The 22,696-nt window shown below is 45.3% G+C and overlaps 1 protein-coding gene across 2 annotated transcripts in view; it reads left to right on the top strand.

Moving 5' to 3' along the window:
• Positions 1 to 22,696, top strand: part of CTIF (cap binding complex dependent translation initiation factor) — a 76,544-nt gene that overhangs the window by 26,206 nt on the left and 27,642 nt on the right. Inside the window, exons 6-9 of one of the 2 annotated variants that reach the window (XM_085896102.1) lie at positions 9,863 to 9,952; positions 16,114 to 16,183; positions 16,285 to 16,367; positions 17,013 to 17,269. In XM_085896102.1, the coding sequence (XP_085752228.1) occupies positions 9,863 to 9,952; positions 16,114 to 16,183; positions 16,285 to 16,367; positions 17,013 to 17,269 (500 nt within the window). Of the gene's footprint in view, positions 1 to 9,862; positions 9,953 to 10,865; positions 11,698 to 16,113; positions 16,184 to 16,284; positions 16,368 to 17,012; positions 17,270 to 22,696 lie in introns of those variants that run through there. The other variant, XM_085896103.1, reaches the window with a different exon arrangement.

The raw sequence follows: 22,696 nt of genomic DNA, 5'->3' as shown, positions 1-22,696 counted from the left end.
CCATGCGGAACGTACGGTGAGCACGACTTGTGCAGGGAACATGGTCAAAAATGGGCACGGGTCCCGCATGGACTCCGTGCGGGTTTTCGCGGCGTGAGCGTTGTCCGTTTTGACCACGGCTGTTGAGTCCATAGGTCTCCACGTGGCTCAGGGTTTAAGTATCGGTGGAGACCGCAAGTAGGCAGGCTGACGGGATCTATTTTCAGAGGTTTTATTTCGAGGATTTTAAAATTAAGGTTTGAGTTTATTTTATTTTGTCTCAGGTCGACTGGAGCTCCGTATTGCTGTTTATTTATTTATTTTTTTTGTCGGTCGATTTATGAAATTTGCATCCATTTGTTGACCATACTCACACCGGTTGCTTCATTCCACCGACCACGGCACCCACATGAAATGATATGGCCGCCATTTTGTTTTTCTGGTGGGGCTAACACATTCGGCCTGTATGCCTCTCCTGATTATATACTGTCCTGGTTTATTTGGTCAGATTTCCATTGGTTTTGCTTGGGTCGAGTGTTAATCATGATGAGGGAGCCAGAAAAAATCGAATTCTTCGTCATGTTTACTCAAGACCACACACGCCTCCCGAAAATTATTGTGTTACTAATTTTTGAACGGCCCCGTGTTGGAGTTAAACATCCGTGACCGTGTGAAGAACCGGCTCGTTCTAATATAACCGTGGCAGAGGGTGACATCGATGAGCGGTGTCGAGTAAATCTTTCAAGAGTGCATTGAATGCGTGTTTCCCAATGGACCCGTTACCATTGGAATGGCCAGCAATGGTGGCCATTTTAGTTGGAAAAACCCGATGTTAAACACGTCCTCAACCATTTCTCAGACATGCATTTACCGATCTTGTTCAAACCTGGCACATGGATTACGAATGATGCTTTACATATGCACGTCATTTGTTTTTGAAATCAGATCCAAGATGGCCGACTGGTGGCCATTTTGTTACTTTAATGTGTCCCCAACCATTTCTCATACATGATTGGTCCGATTTTGTTCAAACTTGGCATAACCACAGTACATGATGGCAAACGCATGCACCTCACTTTATTTTGAAATCTGATCAAAGATGGCCGACTTGTAGACTGGTGGCCATTTTAGTTGTAAACCCTCCCCACTCCCGGTATTGAATACGTTCTCAAACATTTCTCAGACATGCATTTACCAATCTTGTTAAAACTTGGCACACAGATAATGAATGATGGCTTATATATGCACGTCATTGTTTTTCGAGATAAGATCCAAGATGGCAGACTGGCGGCCATTTTGTTACTTAAGTGGCCCCAACCATTTCTCGGACATGTATGGTCCAATTTTGTTCAAACTTAGCAAATGTCACAAATGTTCTTGTTTGTCACATGACCACTCAAGTCAGTTGCACATACGCATAAATCTTGTAAATATGGGCTCGCCCTTTAACTTCGTACAGCAAAATTACTAAAACCACGGGGGCTATGACATTTTGTCTTTTTCTCTTTTTTTTCACATTGGAATACGGGACAGACACGGCACAATGTGAACGAGACAGATTAGAGAATGTAAGATGAGCCATTCAACAGAAAGCATGAGGGAGTTCAGCGCATGGAGGAAGCAAAAATACCGTATATCTATTTTGTGTCACAGGTTGTGACCACAGTGTGGTCATTCTTGTTGTGAATTGGCTGACATAGGTTAGATGCTTTACTGTTTCTTCCTCTCCATCCCCACGGGTACCACTGGAGAGGGACTTGCATGCCACGTATTAGTGAGGGCACTAGCAGGGTAGGTGAGAAAGCCCCCACCTTAGGATTCGGCATTTGGGGTAGCTCGGGAAGGGTGAAATTTAAGGGTAAGACTGATTCCCCGTGAACCCTACAGAAAGGGAAGAGAAAGAAAGGTAAATTTGCATGGTGTCCCCCATGAGTATCGATGCAAAGTTGGGGACACAGAGAGCATTAGCAAGGGGTTCCGTGGGAATTCTAGGGAGAATTCACAGGTCCCATGACGAGTGCACAACCAAAGGACGTAACTGGCTCCCCTCGGTTCCTGCTGTGTCCCACCAGCCAGGATATTTCTACTTTGGTATAGGGTAAGGGGTTAGTATCACATTTGATCGTCGCTTTTTCTTCTTTGGATTATCGTGTCCATGTGACTTTCGAAATTAAACTACTTGGTTTTGGGGTGAATTTGGGTGGTCTTGATTGCTGTTGTAATTTGGCACATCCGCTGACGGACTACTCATGCACGGGTGACAAGCACCCACCAGAGGACTGTTGCATGCGCTCACTGGCTACGTTCGGTCGTTACTTGGAATCACACGCATGACACCAGTTAGCACGGCGTCTCTTCTGGTTCGGTGGTCCCACTAGCATGGTATTGTGGTAATAGACACGTGATCCGGCTCGAGACCACTGAATCAGTCGGGCACCACGGCCGCTTTGACTTGGTTCACAGGGATTCGTACCAGGTCACTTGGACGACCCCCCCCCCCATGTATAACAATATATAACAATACATTATATATTTTGTCACAAACAGCACACCTAGTCAGGCGGAATCAAACCAGAGTTCACACTCCGCAACCCGGCCTTAACATGGAGGCTTTAATTTAAACTTGTTGGTGGCTCGGGGAACGCTTTAACTCTCAATTTAGTTGCACATCAAAATGGTGCGAGGGGGGAGCATTTCTAAACGGACCTAACATTTTTCAAAAACGAAACATTTTCCTTTTTATCCTCAAACCCCAACTAATGGGATTCCATGCAACCAATTTATCTGCCGCTCCTCGTGCTAGTGCTCCATGAAATTTTGGCCTGGCACTAAAATTTTAACTCTGTGCTCCTGCACAGTCTTGTGACTCGGCGTGTGGCTCCCTCTGCAGGCCTCTGCCTGCTCTCAAATGCAGCACCCCTAGGCTGCTGGGAGCACCTTCTGAGCTGCCTTGCTTCAACCAAATTCTGGGAGGTGGTCACACTACCCCAACAAGTTCCCTCTTTGGCACGTAGTGCTTCACATCCTCTCTCTCAGGTGCTCAGGCTGACCACAACAAACTTTAACCACCCCTCTGGGCTTACATGGCCATTGTGCTCCGAACACCTGAGGTGCCCTTCCTCGAATTCCTACACAGCATGAGCCACACCCCACCCATTCCTTCAATTAACTATTTGTACTCGATATAATCACTTTGCTTCTCTCAGCACCAGAGAACAGCATCCTTGTTCCAAAACAGCTGAATCCTCTTTATCTACTTATCTCTGAAATGGGAATTCCCTTCCACAGGAGCGTCTGATTCCTCTTCATTAACACGTACACACCCACTTCATAACATGTCATTCAATAATTAATAATCACTAAGAAATTTCAGACCACACACCTCATCACTTTCACCACGTCAAAACAACACACATTCCTTCGCTCATTCCTAATGCTGTTGGGATGAGAGAAGGAAGGAGGAGGAAGGCATCCTACCCCAAGTCCTCAAATTGCAACCCAAGTCCACCAAACATAATTTGAGATTTTTGCTCAATAAATCCAATTTATTTTCCATTTATAATTTAAAACATAAATTTGAAACGGTCTGCTAAATCCTTCTATCTCTAATTGTCTCCATCAACCTGCTCTCTTTCTGTCTCTGCCTGCCTTACCATGCCTTCTGGGCAACCGTGGGATCCCCAAGGAGACCTTTCGGCCTCGGCCTCCACTCTCAGCGCTCGTGTCTTGCAGGTCTCTCTACCGGGCCCCGACCTCTGGAGGAAGTACTCTCGGTGTCCCCCACCCTTGCGCCAATGCTCGTGGGTGCCACCGCAAAAACTTGCTTTGCGTCACCCTTCCCCCCCCCCTCTGTAAAGGGCACGAGGGGGATTGATTGTATCTCTCCTCCCAATTTGTCTCGTGGCACCCTCCTTTTTCCAGGGCTTGTGGGGAGTGGGTGGGGGGGGGCAAGGAGTGCACACATCCTGCAGCATTTTTTTGAGCTCTCTGGGTCTTCCACAAGACCCGAAGGGAGCACGACCATCCTCTTCCAACTATATTCGAGGGGCTGCTTGCATGTGTGTTCCACCATGCGGCACCCCCGCTTGCACCCGAGCTGGAGCCGTGTTCACTATCGCAGTGGGAAGTCGTCCTGGTTCTAATACTAATGAGTCTGTCTCCGGTGGTGGCTCCTCTGTTGGCATTTCTCCTCACTTCTGTACGCTCATGCTACTACACACGCCCATGCACTCGTGCTCACATTCCACGCTTACACCCTCACTCGTGCACTCAGTCTCGCCCCCATCTGTGCCGGCATGAATGGGCTGTGCGGCTTCTGTCGACTGTGCTGGCAGCTCGCTACACACCGAAGTGTACGGTCCACCAACAGGCCATTCAACCTCTCCCGCACACATGGAGCGTGCAGAGACTTCATTGGGAACACGGGACAGACACGGCTCTATCTAATCTTATTCATTCACATAGGAACGCAGGACAAGCAAGGGGGTTTTCGCCTTGGTTGAAATCCATGTTAAGTTTAGTTTATATCCATGTTAAGATAGCAAATCGTGGCACTTTTCAAAGCCGTTCCTTGAAACAAAAGTAACTAGAAGAGCACGCGATAGAGCGCATACCTCCACCACACCGTGCCTGATCCATGAGAACATATCGGGCCCAATACATTTATAAAATATGCTATACAGTATTATATCGTTTTTGGCCATATCTCTCAACAGTGAAGAATCACTTTTGAAATTAAATAATTCTTGTATGCAGATCCGGATTCGGATGTTCACCAAAATCAGATCAATTCGGCCTTGCCACACACACACCCATGTTCATCAAGTTTCATCCGAATCCGTCCACTACTTTTTTGAGATATCGTGCTACATATCGTTTTTGACCCGATCTCTGGTGAAGAATCACTTTAAAAATTCTCGTATCCAGATCCGGATCTTCACCAAAATCTAACCGGTTCGTCCTCGTCACACACCCAACCTGTCCACAAAATTTCATCCGGATCCGTCCACAACTTTTTGAGATATCCTGCACACAAAGAAACAAACTGGGGTGAAAAAATAACCCCCTTCACCTTCGGTGGCGGAAGTCATAACAACCCCAACGATGATATTAGCATAATATAAGTGTTATTACAAAACAATATGAATACTAATAATACCCCCTCTTCCCAAGGGGTTTTTTCCTTCTTGGACAAATGCAGTGTTAACGTGTATAAACGGCTTATCCTGGCGTTTTGTGGGCCACCCCTACGAGAAGTAAAAATAAACATGAAAAAGAGCAATCAGAGATTGCAGACCCTTGTCAGGTCTTCCTTGGAATGGTTTATTTACTTTATAGGTTTTAGGGTAAATGCAATATGGCTGCCAAACCATGTGACCGATATCATACGTGTGAATCTTTTGTTCCTCGTAGATAGGCGGTCATACGTGTAAAGTTTCGCCTCGATCTGTCAGCCACTTCAGAGAAGATTTTTGAAGGTTTTTTTTTTAAAATAATATGGCTGCCGAATCACGTGACTGACGTCGTGATTTATTTTTTTAATGTGGAACATTTTAGCCCTCGACGACCCTCAAAAATTTTCATACTGATCGGATGTGGTGTTCTACATATGCAATTATGACGTCATAATGAGGGCACCTATGTTGTCCATGATCACACTCTGATCACAAGAAAAATGGTCCATGATCACAAGAAAAATCACACTCATTGCCCATGAGGAGTACTTGCTCTGTGCCAAGTTTCAATTTTTTTTCTTGCTGCAATTTCAGAGATACAGAGGTCCAAAGTTTTTCCAATATGGCTGCCACACCACGTGACCGATGACATAATCATCATGAAAGCATTCCGCATGAGCAGTCACACCGATGATGAAAATTTCATCTCAATCCGACAAGCGGTTGTGGAGAAAAACACGAAAGTTCTGTGCGGACAAACCCAAATACCAGACCCTCTCCTCCGGCGAGGGTAAAAATGATCAGCCACAAACAGTCGAACACGTATGATTACCTTTTTGAACAGTCACTCCCACTGTTTCACCCGAAACTGAAAGGAAGGAAAGCGGTGTTCTGAGGCCTGAGCCTAGATCTACTGTAATCTGTATACCCCGGAGAGGATATACTAACATGACCCTTCCTGCCGCTCCCGTCGGGAGTGCGTGTACTAGTTCGTAAAATGTAACATGAATAGTAAATATGTTGTTACGGAAATGGCTCTTACGGGAATACTAAATATAGAACGAGCTCAGTTCCCCCATTAAATTCATGTATAGATAGGTTGTGTGGTATAAGGGACGATATGTGTGTATCGGGCGGTGTAACAGACTGTTTTTGTGTTCGCGCTGTGGTGGTGAAACGAGAGATCGCTATTATTCCTTCCTCATTCCGGAATAGGCCCCTCCCAGTCGGCTGAGAGGAGTGGCCTCGAGCGAGGGGTGTGGCCTGGACAGGAAGTGACGTAAAGGGGAGGAGCCTTTGGTCAGAGAGTCGCCGAGACTGACGTGTGTCGAAGGAGCTCGCGCGTCGAGGCGAGAGAGAAAAGAAAAAGGCAGTGGTGAATCGGCCGGCGGAGAAAGCGGAACCTGCTTCATCGATTCACCTCACGACTCGAAGGAGAAAAGAAAAGGGGACGAAAGGAGTGCTGTGTGTGAGGACCAGTGCCGGGTTTTCGAGGCGAGCGAACGAAGGAGGCACCGTGTTGGGTCTGCCGGGAGAGACGCTGAACCGACCTGCACGTCGGTGATTCGACCGAGGGAGGAACTGAGGTGACGAAGCGGGAGTCGGGCTTCGAGGCGGGAAGGCCGGAGAGGATACGCCGGAGCGTCTGACGGTCCTTGCTCACCACACGGCTCGACACGTTGTGATTCGCCTGCGGAACTCGGACCTCGACTGGGACCTTGTATGGAGAACAGGCCAGGCCGGGATTCGTGTGCTGAACCCTGGAGAGAGATCGGCGATCTCGCATCGTCGACGTGGCGCCGAGCCGGAGCGCGCTGAGGAAAACCGCGCACGCGGTGACTTGGGCGGGAGCTGGAGTGCTGCGCCGCCATTTCTTGCTGCGCGGCACGTTCGAGCGGGAGTTCGAACCCGTGGAAACCCGCTGGTTTTTACGAGCGACCTTCGTGCTTTTGGGACACGGTCCTCTCGTCCATGAGCCATCACCAAGTACTCTGTCTTGTCCTGCATGCGTGTTTGTTTGCACGTGTTGTATAAGGCATATTTCGTAGTAATCCCCTTGAAACCTTTTCGCCGTGGTTCCCGAGTTAAGAACGGGTTGATTGTTAATAAAACCACTGTCGTGTTATTGCTTGTGTTGTGATCCCTGATGTCCCCAATAAATCTGGTTAATTCTGATGAAGTTGCCGCTGTGGATTAATGCGTGTCGCGTCAAGGAACGATCCGTTCGATTGGCATACAAGACCAAAATGGTTACAGACTGGTAGACTCCGCTCGGTCACTGACAAAGCCAGTCTGTAACTCGGGGTTCTATCTCCCCAACTGGTAAGGTACAGGATTATGTTGGTATCGCCATTAAAGACGCGTGACCCGAGGCCTGTGCCGAGCCGGCCGGCGTTATAGACTCCCGGAGACGGTGGTGGCGAGGGTGGCACCAGGGACTGGGTCAGATTCCCGCCACCCCGGATCCGCAACAATATTATTAATTTGGCTCTTTGCCACACGGGACTTGGCTCCTTGCCACTCACCAAGATGAGCAGAATGTGAAAAAAATTAACAGAAATTTAATTGATTAACTCCATTTTGCCCCCTCTGCTTGGTACTGATGTGGTTTACCAATGGTTGGCCTTTCGATTATGCAGCTGAGTCTATGGACTTATCACTTCGCCATCGCTGACAGGTCGGTGGTCTCTCTGTCTTCTTCCGCCTCATTTCTGCTCTTGCACCCTCTGCCCTCTCCTTGCTTTGTCACCCCCAGGTATCTGCAGGATGCACATGGTCCATCAGCAACCCCCTCCGAGTGAAACTGCCTAAATCAAGGATCACTGCTCACCTCCACTCAATTATTCCTTTCCCCCCCACCCCCCACTTTTAGAACCACCTTCCTTCCGCTCTTCATTCTCGTTCTTCCATCTAGGTGTTCAAGACAGTTGTTCACCACCATCTCAAGTCACCCGCCATCCAAAATCTTGATCTTTTGTTCACCCGTTAAACCACCCCGCACCCCTCCCAAATTTTTTCTTATGTATCCATATTGTCTGTCTTTTGCATTAACCCTTACTCCTCGTCGTTACCTGCATCCCTTTATCGATCTCCATCCACTTTCTCTTTCTGCCCTGCTGTTGTTTCCCCTTTCTCCTGCTGTTCCCTTCGTTGGGTCCTGATTATGTTCTGTGTCATAGCTCTTCCACAAGCCTTGAGCATGTATATAAAAAAAATCAAGAAAAGAAAAGGGAATCTCCTGTACTTTGCATCGTCCATTGTCCCTTCTCTCTTGATAAGCTTGCCAGTCCCTGCTGATAAAAAGCAGCCCATAACATGATGCTGCCACCACCATGATTGACAGCAGAGTTGGTGTTGACTCGTGACGTGCAGTGTTAGGCTTACGCCATACGTAATGCTTTGAATTTAGACCAAAAAGTTCAATTTTTGTCTTGTTTGCCACAAAACTTTACTACACATGCTTGCACTATCATGAAGATGCTTTTTTTTACAAACTTCATACGAGCTTTTAGATGTGTCTTTTTCTGCAATGGCTTCTTTCTTGATACCTGCCCATAGAGGGAAGCTTTGTGAAGGGAACGGGATATTGTTGATTGATGAACACTGCCCCCCATCTCGGGCATAGAGCGTTGCAGATCTTTCAAAGTCATTGTTTGATTTACAGTGAGATCCCAACCCAGTTTCCTGCTTACCCACCTGCTGAGTTTGGATGGGTGACCTGATCTGGGTCGAGTCTGGGTGGTATGATATGTCTTCCACTTCTTAATGATGGATTTCACTGTACTCAGAGGGATAATGAGTGACTTTATAATCTTCTTATAACCCTCTCCTGTGTGGTGCTTCTCCACCACTTTATGTCTGACTTCTTTAGAAAGCTCCTTGGTCTTCATGTTTGAATTGTTGGTTGACCAAGTGAGTTTCACCTTAAAACTCCATCGATAAATGGGGGGAGTTTAATTTTTAAGTTGAACCACTGATTACATACAGGTGAAACCTATTACATGTATTTTTGAACCTTTCAAACAAATATTTTGCTGCTGAAGTGATTCAGGGTTAATTAGGTCAAAGGGGTTGAATACTTATGTAACTGAGAATCATCTGATTTTCTCTAACGCAATTTATTTATATTTTATTTTCAATTTTTTGGCTTTATCGCTTCGTAGTCGTTTGTGAAGACTATATTTTGTTTGATTTGAAAGCATCAGGAAATAAGCTCAGGTGGCCTCAAAATGTGAAAACTTTGGAGCGGGGTGAATACCTTTGCAGGACACTGTCTGAGATAATTTATTGCACTCTTAGATTAATTTTCATATAATAAAAAAGTAGTGGTTTCAATCTTCAATAAATATCAGTGAAGACTCCTTTTCATGAAGACGAATGGTGCACAGGTGCCTGAGTATGTGCTTTTCCTGCTTGCCCAGGTTGGCATGTACATTTCTGCAGCTTGTCATGTGTTTTTGAGGTACGGATAATAAATCAATAAATGAATAAAACATTTTGCAGTCAATTTTCTGTGGATCAAGCATTTTGAAAAGAAAGTTTATATGATTGATGGAGAAATTTCCATTCATCAGTGTTTATAGAAACATCATTTTTCCATGTCTTGCATCACAGTATAACACTGCCATTTCTGTTTCATCAACATCCCCCCGCCCACAACTCCCCCACCTTCCCCTGCCTGCTGCTACCTCCCGCCGATGACTCCACAGTAGCTGGAGCTGGTGCCAACAAAATGATACGCCCACTGTGCCATCGAGTATTCTGTCCCAATGGGATGGCCCACATGACATGAATATGCGGTAAGCCAGAAGCTGCATCGATGACGCTAACCAAGCCACTGAATATTTATACTGCCTTTACTTTTACTTTTCTAAATAACTTGAGGGAAAATAAATTACTTTAAAATGAACATCCTGGAAGTCGTGGCGACCTTGTACATTAATCCGTTTCCCCACTGGATTGCATTTTGTATCTTGTGTTCTGGTATATCCATTAATCAATAAACACTTGTTTTGTTCAAGTTAAATAATGCAGCTGTAGCTGAAATTGTCTTTTTTTTTAACTTGCATTCCGTACTTGATGGTTGTTAAAACTGTGTGACAGTCTGAACCTGTCTTCCCCGTTTTAGTTTCCACCTCTTTTGTGGTCTTTTTATTACAACATGGTCTGTGTGTTTTGAGTAGATATATATTTATTTTTATTTTTTTTAATGTTGAAGGCTACAGGCACGGATTGAATAGTCCTTATCGAGGCCAAGCCTTAAATAAAAGAACTGCATGAAGAGAAAAGTAAGAAAAGAGAGAATAAAGTGAGGAGTGAAAATGAGTGAGTAAGAAAAATGGATGCTGAAAAGTATATGATGTTTGTTTGCAAGAAAGAGATTAAAGCTATAGCTTGAGTTTGTAGCTATAGTTTGAGTGAGACAGAAAGTTAGACCAGCAATCCTGACACGGAGAGTGTAAGATGGTTCCGGGCACCACTTTAACTCTCCTAAGTCAGAACGGTAGTACCACCCTGGGCGGGTGCTGTCTACAATCTACTACCTAAAGATTATATTGCCATGTAACAGGGACTTGTCAGAGTAAATCCTCTTGGTTCATGTGATGCTGAGGAGGCAGCACATATAATTTATAGACAGGATAGTTGGGGTAATGTGATATGCATAAACACCTCTTGTTTGTGGGTGGGGCCAGGTGAGGACTTCCCATCATAGAGGCACATGTATGCGAAAAGGCTGCCACAATCTCCCTGGCCAGTGTCTGCTAGCCATGGTGGCACAGTGTGCTGTGGAGCCAAAGTGGCAATGGATTTATTTTTTTATTGGTGCTGCCTCGTGAGCGGGATGACCCGATGGAGGACTCCGCTCAGGAAGACAGAGGAGGGAGGAAGAAGAGGGCTTGCAAGAGGAAAGAAAGGGCACACCAGAGTGCTTGGCGTGCAGTAAGGACAAAGAAGAGGCGACTTCGGAGAGACTGGAGAACTCCACGTGCACAGAGTGCAGAGATGAAAAAAGGGTGTAAAGAAAGGCCTGGAGAGAGGATGGAGGGCAGAACAGGAGAACTCATGTGGAAAGGGCAGAGCGGGTCAAGAGGGCTGGTTGAGGGGCTGATCGTTGCTGGTGCTCCTCATGTCTACCTGGTCTCACCTCTGGTTTACTTTGTCACTGGCTCTCGTCGTCTCGCTCCTGGCTTCCAAACCGGGCTGCATTGAGTCCTGCATCTCCACCACTCATCATCGCCTTCCATCCTGCACATCATAGACAAAGGGAAGTGCCCACCTGCATTCTTATCTTCTTTGTAAAAGTGTGTTCTTTGGTGCTTAGAGTGGGTTAGGTTTCACTCTTTATGTCTTATCATTACCTCCACCCACCAAAGGTGGACGGAGGTTATGTTTTCATGTCTGTCTGTGTGTTTGTTTGTTTTTGTGCAGGATATCTCAAGTTGTGGACGGATTCAGACAAAACTTGGTGGACAGGTTGGGTGTGTGACAAGGACAAATTGATTAGATTTTCGGTGAAGATCCAAATCCGGATCTCTGGGTGGAGGTAATCACGCTACCAAGTTCCCTTCCAGTTGTCTACAAGTTTGCATGTACCCATTTCCCTCTTTGTCTTTTGGTTTGCTTGGTTCGTTCTGAACAGCTCTTCTCGTCCATCTCCCCCCCCCCCCTAATATTCATGACACAGAAACCCTTTAAAAGGTAAGAAAACGTGTTCAAGCTATCTACCCCCCCATGCATGTGCCATCAATTTTGGCTCATTTGGCCGACCTTGGGGAAGAGTAAGTTTTATTAATAACTGAATGCAATAAAAGACCGTTTGGCCATTTTCCAGAACTAAAGGTTCGGGTGCTGAGATATGTAGTGTTAACGAAGCCTCAGACATGACAATATTGTTTATGACTCGCTCTCTAACAGGCAACGTGAAACCACCAGATATTATACCCAAGACACCGAGTGGAGACGTTCTGTGTGTGCGGTTACTCTGCAGTGCGGCACGGTTACGGTCAATAAATTTGGTCACACAGCGGTTTCAGTGTGCGCATTTGGTTCTACAAGGGAATTAGGTTGCACTAATGGCCGATTCTGTGGCTCAAAATCCACTTTATTAATAACAAGTTGAATAAATGATGAGTGTGTAGACACAGCAAGGAAATAGATGAATAAGGACTATATGGAAACCTGACATGCTTAACTCGACAAACGGTTTCTATGTCTAAACCTTAACCAAAACTTATCACACGCAGACTCGTTCAGGAACATGGGATAGACAAAATCACAATACAGGATGAATGAGGTGGAAGTTTCAGTGGTATTCTCTTTTGTGGGATGCCGGGAGGCCCAACGTCATTTTCTCTCAAACTACCTGACCGATTATGGACCAAATTTTGTAGGATGTATCAGGACAGCTCATGGGGTTTGTCCTCCCCATCCGGATGTGCCCCCTATGAAATTGGTGGAAGGGTTTTTTTTTCTTATCTTCTTCTTTACTTTTTTGTGTTTAGTTGTGTTTTTTAGGTTATTGTTGTTGTTCAGTATTTGTGTTGTCACCATCGCCGGAGGAGAGGGTATGGCATTTGGGTCCATTTGTTTGTTTGTTTGTCTGTTTGTCCGCACAGAACTTTAGTGTCTTTCTCCGCAACCGCCTGGCGGATTGAGACGACATTTTCATCATTGGAGTGACTACTCATGTCGAATGTTTTATTGATAATTATGACATCATAGGTCATGTGGTGTGGCAGCCATGTTGGCAAAAGGAAAAAACTTTGGACCTCTGTATCTCTGAAACTGCACCAAAGAAAAAAATTCAAACTTGGCACAGAGCAAGTACTCATGGGGAATAAGTGATTTTTATGACGTCATAGGTGCCTTCGTTACGATGTCATAGTTGCATATGTAGAACGTGACATCTGATCAGTATGAAATTTTTTGAGGGTCATCTAGGGATAAAATGGTCCACAGAAAAAAAAATTTGAATGTCATTGGTCATATGATTCAGCAACCATATTGTTAAAAAATAATTAAATCAATTTTAAAAACCTTCAAAAATCTTCTCTGAAGTGGCTGAGCAGATTGAGGCAAAACTTCACATGTATGACCGCCTATCCATGAGGAACAAAAGGTTCACACACATGACATCGTACGTCACATGGTTTAGCAGCCATATTGAATTTACCCTAAAACGTATAAAAAATCTTCTCCAGAACAGCTGGACAGCTCGAGTGGAAACTTCACAGAAATGTTCCCCAAGTCATGGGTGTCTAAGTTTGTTGAGGAACAATTGATAGGTCACATGGTTTGGCAGCCATATTGGATTAAAGAAAATATTAAATAATGTTTTCTCTGGAACCACTCAATCAATCGATATGAAACGTCAGTTTTGATCTCGTAGTCTTGGGGAATAATACATGTTTTAAATTTCAACTTGATTGAACACATGGTCTGGCAGCTATAATTATTTATTTATTTTGATCTCGGTTATTTTTGTTTTTTGATATCTTCTTCTTCTTTTTTTAATGCATTTATTTATTTGAATAAGGCTCACTTGACTGTTCCTGGATGGGTTTGAGGGTAGAAGAGTAGCAGCTGAAATGTGAATCCTATCCAGGTTCCTCCTGATGACTTCAACATTGGTTTTTGCTTGTTCTGGTTCCTTCTGATGACTCCAATGCAGGACTGTACCTATTTGGTCTTCCATTTGATTTGAATTGAATTTGTTTTAATCCCTTTCTGAATTCAATTGAATAATGAATAATGATACAGAAAATGTCAAGGGTCAGGGTCAGGTGTGCAATCAAAGCAGGACGTCTTGGTACCCGATCATCACTGCCATCAGTTATAAAGTGGCAGTTCTTATTATGTCCCTATTAATTACGTAACGCACCAGTACACAAATGCCACACAAAATACACCACACAAAACTACACAAGTACCGCACAAAACAAGTCCTGATGAGGATTTACAATCTCGGATTGCTCTTTTTCTTGTATAGTTTTTTTTTGTGTGTGTGTGTTATTGTTTAGTTGCATCAGGGCAGTAAGATCACACCACCTGTTGGAGAAATATCCATTTGTCCTGAACGGTGCTACTTTTTATTATTAACTGTTGTGCGTCTACTAGATCTTGTAGCTCTAGTCTTACAGGATCTGCATACGTCATTTCCTGTTCAATGGCGATTCATGATTAAGCTTTGTGGTTAGGGTGGCTGGCTTGGGATCCTAGGGTCCTGAGTTCAAGCCCCATTGGCTGCTGAATTAACACCAGGTGGGGTCGACTTTGCCTGTCCTCCTTCCGAGGTCAGCAAAATGAGTACTAGTGTCCTGGTGGAGGAGCACAGCATCAGCGGCACAGCCGCGCTCCACAAAATGATAGCTACCTGGCTTACCCCGACGCAAACAATGACTCGTCTCGGCTCAAAAACCACGATTGGCTGAAATGAAATACCGTGACAACGAAATTGGAACACAATAGGTTGCCTGCGATTGGCCGAAACCCACACTATTTGAGGGTTTACTGTACCTTAAACATTCAAATGATAGTGAATGATGTTGTGTACCTAATCTGTTAGCCAGGATCCTTTTCTTCATAAACGCATCTGCCATCTGTCCCGACGTACATATGTATCATTCCGATGTGGAATTTAAAATGCGCAATAAAAGTAAAAGTGGCTCTGAGGAAATCGTATAAAAAAAATCCACAGCGATTTGCCGATTAAAAAAAATTACAGAGCAAGCAATAAAGTTCAGAGTTCATGAGGGCAGCAGATCCTAGCAGCAAAGCAGTAAAGTCACTGGGGGCAGCAAGTAAAAGTCTGAGATCAGTGCAAGCGTTTATTTTTGTCAGTAAAAGACAGCAGGCTTGTCTTGCAATTTGGCAACAGTGATGCCCCCTTCCAGGCTGGCAGCTTGGTGTTGATTGCTGGCTGCAGATGTCTCGGCGGGTGGTTTGGCGGTGGGGGGGGGGGGAGGGCAGCTCTGGGGAGGGAATGATGATTCAGCTGGGAAACGTGTAGGCTGATGTGATGGGGCCCCAATCCACTAGCTGTTGGAGAGGGTGACCTAATAGCACCTACCCTGATAACAGTTAGGGACTCGATGGTCCTCAAGTTCCAATTACCCTTTTCTGTCCATACCAGTGGCAGGCACTCCTTATATGGTACAGAGAAGGGAATCTATTCTAAACCTCAGTAATTAATCAAAATACTTGTTTCACTTTATTTTTAAACTCACTACAGTGCTCCTGTTGATCAATTTACCCACTGTTTAGCTCGCTGGTCTCATCTTACAAACTTGGCATCACCCTCATAAATTCTTCCTAACTCTGGGCTCTGGCACAATTGGTTGGTTGGGTAGTGTGGCCCCGACTCAGGCCGCCTCGCTTGGCTCTACCACTCTGTCACCTGAGATGACGATGGGGAACGATTGTGTTAATTCGAGGGAAAAGAGACAGGCGTGGTGACGAGGGCGACAAGGAGCTTCTTATACACCCGATCCTGGTCATTGCTAACCAGGGTCACAAAACGCTTGTGCTTGTATTCCTTAAGAAATAAGTAATGAATACTTAACCCCTGTTTTAAAGATTTCGACCATCGTTGCAATATCGCACGCACATATTGGTTGGTAATTGTAAAAGTATCCTGTATTTTCAGCAGACGCATAAATAACTTTCATCGTATTGCCTCTGCTGTTTCACACATGGTTTATTTTTGGTTCATTCTGTATTTGGGTACATTCTGCCAGCGTTGTCTTCTCGGAGTTCATCTTGCTCCCGGGTAACTTTACTTTTCCTTTCAGTTTTCTACTTTATTTCTCCCTCTGTTGTTTTTGGTTTTGTAAATCTATGTGAGTTATAAATGGTTTGCCACACTCTTCACAGTTTAGAGTTGTACTTTTGCACAGCTGTTCCAGTTTCGAGTGAACATTGAAAGTTTATCGGTTTTGCTTCTGTCCGTTTCTCCTTTCAGGTCGAGCTGGCAGTCCCCAGGCGTCGAGAGTAGTTCCACTAACAATGCCAAGAATTGTGCTCCACAGAAGGTATGTTAATACGCTGTGTTAAACCATTGTATATGGTAGGAACTGTGTGCTTGGGAAATTATCTTCTGTTTTTAAATAGCCAAATGATTTGTGATTTGCAGGCTGTGGAGATATCGTTATACCCTTGTGATGGAGAAGATCAAACGGTTAAAGGGGAGAGCCCATCCTGTCGTTCAGAAAAAAGGTACATAATTTTTTGGTGTTGGCTTGTTTCCCTATGCAGGTTGATTGCACCAAACCTATTGTACAGTGGCTGATTCTTCATTGTCACACATGCCAGATTTCTACATGGTGTTTCTCCTCTTCATTAAAAAAAAAAATCAGTTTGTTACTACTTTTAATGGTCAACTCCTACTTTTAGCAGCCCCAATTATTCCCACTTGGTTGGATCAGTCAGGGAATGTTTTTGGTCCAAGTATTTTATGAACCGGCTTGTCAGGCCCTGACATTTGACAAAGTGGCAGTAATTTGTAATTTGTTCAGTGTTGGTGATGCCTCACCTGCTCTTACTGAAAGACACTGGAATATTTAACGTCGATCAAAAACCAGCGCTGGCGGACATATCCTACGGCTTATCATCCTTCTGATGGATAGTGACACATTGACATATCACCCTACACACGAAACCCCAGAGTGACTGTTTCTAGTTGAGTTGAGATTCATACTCAGGCTTGACAGTTCAAGTGTGTGTGTGTGTGTGTGTGTGTGTGTGTGTGTGTGTGTCTCCAGACAATCTTGCTCACCATTGTTGGCATTATTCAAAGTTTTATTTCTTTATTTGCCCAGCATCGTTGCATTTTTATTTATTTTTACTTGTTTACTTTTGCAGCTACCAAAGGCCATACCGTCCCCCAGCCTGCCGAACTGGAGAAGCAACTGTTGCCCCACGTGTAGACCGAAGGGATAATTGGCAGCGGCCACATGGACGAAGAGGCTCAGTTGGAAGGACAGGGGGCCCCCAGCCCCAGGGGCACCGGATGCAGCCTCATTCAATACAGTTCTGGGGCTTGCCACAGCCTGATCGGTCTAGCAGTGGTTGGCAAGGAAAGCGGCTTGGAGGAAGGTACACAAGCCGAGAAGATACGGGTGAGAAATTTGCTTTATTATAAAGATGTCATTATAGTGCATAAATATTAGCTCATGAAGCTGCTTACTGCTGTGGCATCCAAATATTTCCATGATTTATTTTTCTGATATAAATCTGTGAAGTGCATCAAATAAGAAATGCTTGACTGGAAAAGATTGAAGTTTGTCTGGAGGTCAACTGGCAATGGATTACCACCTTTTAGATTCGAAAGAAAGGTGGACTTGGAGAGATACAGAAAGGCAATTGTCGAAGTGGGTGAAAGGGGGTGAAAATAATGGATATGAGCAGAAAGCTCTGCCTTTTTTTTTTGGAAACTTGGAAAGAGGTGGTCTTGTGAAGGGTAATGGGGGTAGAAAAGATCATGTTTGTGGATGGGGGATGACCTGATATAGTGGTGAACAGCTGTCTTGAAGTGCTGGAGGAAGAATGAGATTGAACAGACTGAGGAAGGTGAGAAAACTCCACAGGTGAGAGAAAAAAGTGGAACAAACGAGTGGAGGTGAGTAGTGATTGTGGATTTTGGAGTTTCACCAGAATTGATGGTAGAGAGAAAGAGAGAGAAAAAAAGAGAAGAAGAGAAAGATTGAAAAGTTGTAAGAGATTAGAGGTCAAAATGAATGAAAAGAGTTCGTTGATCCCCTGGGGAGCCAATGTGCTGATCCTGTAGATAAGCATTTGCTCTTTGCGTTTATGACCGTCTGCGGTGCTGAAATGGAGAGCAATACCGGAGACTTCCATGTGACTGAACGAATGTATGGGAAGATTGAAATGTCGAGTACCTGGCTTGGAGAGCTCTGTGCTGTTTGGGTCGTGCATCGAGCGAGTGTTCACGGAAGCCATCACTCGGTTGGCGAGGACTTTGTGCGAGGTGGGAGGTGTGACATTGCTCTGCTATTAAGCTGGGGGCAGGAAGAGTGTGTTTAGAGGAGGTGAAAAGAAAAGAGGGCACCACAAAGACTTGGGTAATGGAAGATTGGGAAGACATTTGAGAGTTGGAGAACTGTATCACAATTCATAGGTATGAAGAAGTAGTAGAAGAAGAAGAAGAAGAGCTTGAGTTTTTTGGGGGGGTTTTTTGCTGCTCTTGTTAAGTTGTGTGAGATATTGAACTGTTGGGTTGGTAAGAATGCTGGGAGAGATGAGCATTAGGCAGTAAAAAAAGAAAATAATAGAACAAAGTAAGGAAAGTAATATGAAAAAATAAATGAGAAGATGAGAGCATACGTGGCAGAGCGGAGTTTATACGGACGAGAACAAAGGATCAGAGATGCATACGTGTTTCCACAAGGCACCAGAAGTACAAGTGACCATGAAAGGAAAAGACAAGATTCCAGATGGTGTCTTATCTTTTGAGGTAGATCACTAAGTACAGACGACAGAGGCACGTGCATTCTTCAGCAAGGAACTAGAAGTGGGTCTTGATGAAATGATCAAACATTCATATGATCTTCTTTTTTTACATCTTATTAAAAAAAAAAAAATGAAGTGATAATACGTCGATGTCCGATAATTACTCTGAGACCATTGGGCTGATTGATACCAAAAATTCAGGGTTTGGAAGAGGTGAAAAGAATACTCAGGGGTCTCTACTTGGGTTTTATGTGAATTAATTTTAAAAAAAATTCGAAGATTTTTATTTTTGAATATATATATATATATATATATATATATATATATATATATATATATATATATATATATGTATATATGTATGTTGTTGTTCATCTTTCGGCTGCTCCCGTTAGGGGTCGCCACAGCGGATCATCCGTTATGATCCGCATACTGATTTGGCACAGGTTTTACGCCGGAAGCCCTTCCTGACGCAACCCTGGTCACCTCTTACGACACAGGGATCAGGATTTGGGTTTTGCCATGATTCCGGGCTGCTCTACACCCTGCCCAGTGCAGAGCCCCCGTCCTCAAGCGATCCTCCAACCCAAGCCTCCGAGTAGCCGGATTACAGGCGCACGCCACTGCGCCCGGTGTATATATATAATATGCTTGGGATAACCGAGCAGTGTTATCATCGACCTCGACGGTTCAGATTATTTACCGGGCGTTTTGCACCCACTACGAACCCTTTACGTGAAGCAGGATGGAGATTCAATTAGAGAAAAGACGAAGCGAAACGGGAAAACAGTTCACACAAGGCACATTTATTTCCCGGCACACGGAAAGCACGTATATACAGCCATATATATATAAATATATATATATATATATATATATATTTTTTTCTGATTTCTCATCGGTGTTATTATTAATTGGGTTAGTTCTCCATTGTGGCAGAGCAGTCCCATCACTTTGTCCGGTAACAACTCCGCGACCAAGGACCATAGATATATATGACAGGAAACTCCTATTATGCATGTATATGCCAAATTAGAATAGTCTCCCTTTCATTAGATGTCCAACGAGCAACCGGATTAACGTGCTACTTCAACGCCTTGTTACGTAGAATATCAGAGTCTAATGAAATAGCATTTTAGATCCTTTAAAATCTTTGTAGACCTCTTTCGACACACTTTCAGACCCCAAGTACTATTGGATTTGAGGGATGTAGATGACCTTTAGACCTTTTCGTCCCGTTAGACCCCTTTCGACACGCACCACAGAAACACCAATGGTCTTCCTGTAATATACAGACTATACTTTTTTGCAATTAATGTGCAATCTCCAACCACCTGGGTGGTGGGTACTCTGTCAGGAAAGAATAAATCAAAAAAGAAAAATGTATTAACTACAAGATTGCAGCGGACTGTGGAGGATATTTGTGGGTTCTCAGAATGTAGACCAGCTGCGTTGGAAATCTGCACAGTAACGCAGAAGTCGTCATGTTAAATGGAGGAGGAAAAGCAGTACAAAATGATTTGGGAGAGTTGTCTGGAGATGTATCATGCTTTAGCAACAACCTTTGTTTCCTGTACTGACGTGTGTGTGTGTGTGTGTGTGTGTGTGTGTGTGTGTGTGTGTGTGTGTGTGTGTGTGTGTGTGTGTGTGTGTGTGTGTGTGTGTGTGTGTGTGTGTGTGTGTGTGTGTGTGTTGGGGGTGGTGGACAAACTTGCAGTTAGATGCCAGGTCCACTGTAGGAGTGATACATGAACCCTGTTATGTCTCAGATGGTTTCTGGAGATTTCTGATGCTGTGCTTCAGAGAAGAGGACTATTCACCTCGACAATGATGGGGTTTTTTTTCTTTCTTATTTTGTACAATGTCTAAGCTTGTGGATAAGCAAGATGTGGGAGGGGGGAGGTATACCTACATACATACATTGGTGGGAAGCAAGCACGCACAGGACAAGCAGTTTGATGATGGATGATTGGGTAACAAGAGAGAGTCTGCAGGTGTGTGAGTGAGTGTTGATCAAAGTGTGTGTGTGTGAGTGAGTGTTGATCAAAGTGTGTGTGTGTGTGTGTGTGTGTTATGATATGATATTGTTGCGAATTCGTGCCTGCCGGCCTGCGGATGGCCACGTAACTCGGATCGCGGAACGTCGCCCACCGGACGGACAATTCAGTCGTGACCTTCTCGGAACAACGCCGGGAGCTAGTCACGGGTGGGCCTTTCGACCTCACCATGATCGTGCCAATCGGCCACCCGCGTAGGATAGGGTTGTTCGCCAAACTCGACCTACCTAAGTACCCACGCGAATGGTAAATCGGGCGATCGTACCTCGCCGCAGGTCGACTCCGGACACGAGCCGCTTGGGCGGCCCGTTCCGTACTATCTGGATAACCGAGCGGTGTTATCATCGACCTCGACGGTTCAGATTATTTACCGGGCGTTTTGCACCCACTACGAACCCTTTACGTGAAGCAGTATGGAGATTCAATTAGAGAAAAGACGAAGCGAAACGGGAAAACAGTTCACACAAGGCACATTTATTTCCCGGCACACGGAAAGCACGTATATACAGCCATACAGTCAAAATGCACTTAAAGCAACCAAAACAATAAAAGCAACAACGACGCAGAGTTAATACCGACTACGCGCACACATGGCAACACTTGTACAGCTTTACTTCGCAGACGGCGCCAACACACATTTACACAAAAGCAAAGGAAGGAAGCCACCCTCATAGACAAGGAGGCAGACAGGCCTGTAGGCCAAATGTGTGCGGGACCTTGAGGAGCAGCCAGGTCCGCGAGACCGGGGGGGTCCTACCCGCGTCCTCGTGACGCGTTGGTGGGCGAGCCGCAAATGTGGTCGCGTGGCTGTGCCCCGACTCCGTGCTCCTTGGCGTGTTTCGTTGGCATGACGTTTGGGGTGGGGTGGGAACGGGCCCCCCTTTTGCACTATCTCAGTGCAGGGAAAGGGGGAATTGTTGATGCCCTGGGGGAGGGGGTTGCTGGCTGGCTTGGGTCCCGCGACGAGATGAGCGATCCCCCACACCGTAACCTCGTCGCCGACCACCGTCCTTCTCGCCTCGGACCCGAGCTCCCTTGCCTGCAGTTCCACCACGCGCACTCGCCTCGACTTCACCAACGCAACGCAACGCGTCCCCAACAGCCACTTCTCGACGACCCTCTTCAGGCAACTCCAGAACTCAACTCTTCCTGCAACTCTTCTCAGTTCCGCACTCTCCTCACCCGACCGACTCGACTCTGCCACTCTTTTTAGTTCCGCACTCTCCTCACCCGACCGACCTGACTGCCACTCTTTTTAATTCGCCTTGCGCTCGCCTTTTTATAGGCGTGCAGGAGAAGCCAAGATGCAAATTTTTGGATCAGAATAACTTCGGGGGCGGAGCCACGCTCGCCCATTGGTTGGAGGAAACGGGGGCGTGAACCTCCCCTGATCCTAGAATTTGCATATATCGACTTCACACACACGCACCTGGAGGCGGGGCCAAGCCGCCCCGCGCTCGCTAATTGGACGGAGGAGAAGTGGGTGTGTAGCGTTTTAATCCGAGTTTTCCCCTCGGAAAGGCTGCCATTTGCGCTCGCGACTCGGTGCGTTCGGCACCAATCGCTGAACGGGCCCGAGACAGCCCGACGTTCAGTGTTCACAGGTGGTGCGGGAATGGCCGTAGAACGAGAGAGGTGAAGGTGGTGGAGGGTTTTCGGTGGTGGTTCGATGGTTATGGTGCCGTTTGGGAATGGCGGTGATGCGATGACGTGGGAGCGTAGATGGTGGCGGTGGCGTGGTTGTTGTGTGTGGCGGTTGAGACGTGGTTGGTTCAAAATAAAGATAGAACAGAAAAAATGTCTTACTCAAAGCGTCGCAGCCCAGATGAATCACATAAATTCCCTCTATACAACGGGTTTGGGCTAACTACACATGTACTTAAAGATATCTCACCTACGGGCCCTTGATGGTGTAATGCGAATTTCCATAGCCGTAACACTATGATATGATATGATGATGATTAATGAGGATAGAAATAATAATGTACAAGAGTAGAAGATAGGGATAGTAGTATACCA

This window comes from Eptatretus burgeri, chromosome 9 (genome assembly GCF_056783735.1).
Source record: "Eptatretus burgeri isolate ZD-2024b chromosome 9, Ebu_testis_v1, whole genome shotgun sequence".
Classification (NCBI taxonomy): Eukaryota; Metazoa; Chordata; class Myxini; order Myxiniformes; family Myxinidae; genus Eptatretus; species Eptatretus burgeri.
This window is presented reverse-complemented; position numbering and strand designations above follow the sequence as displayed.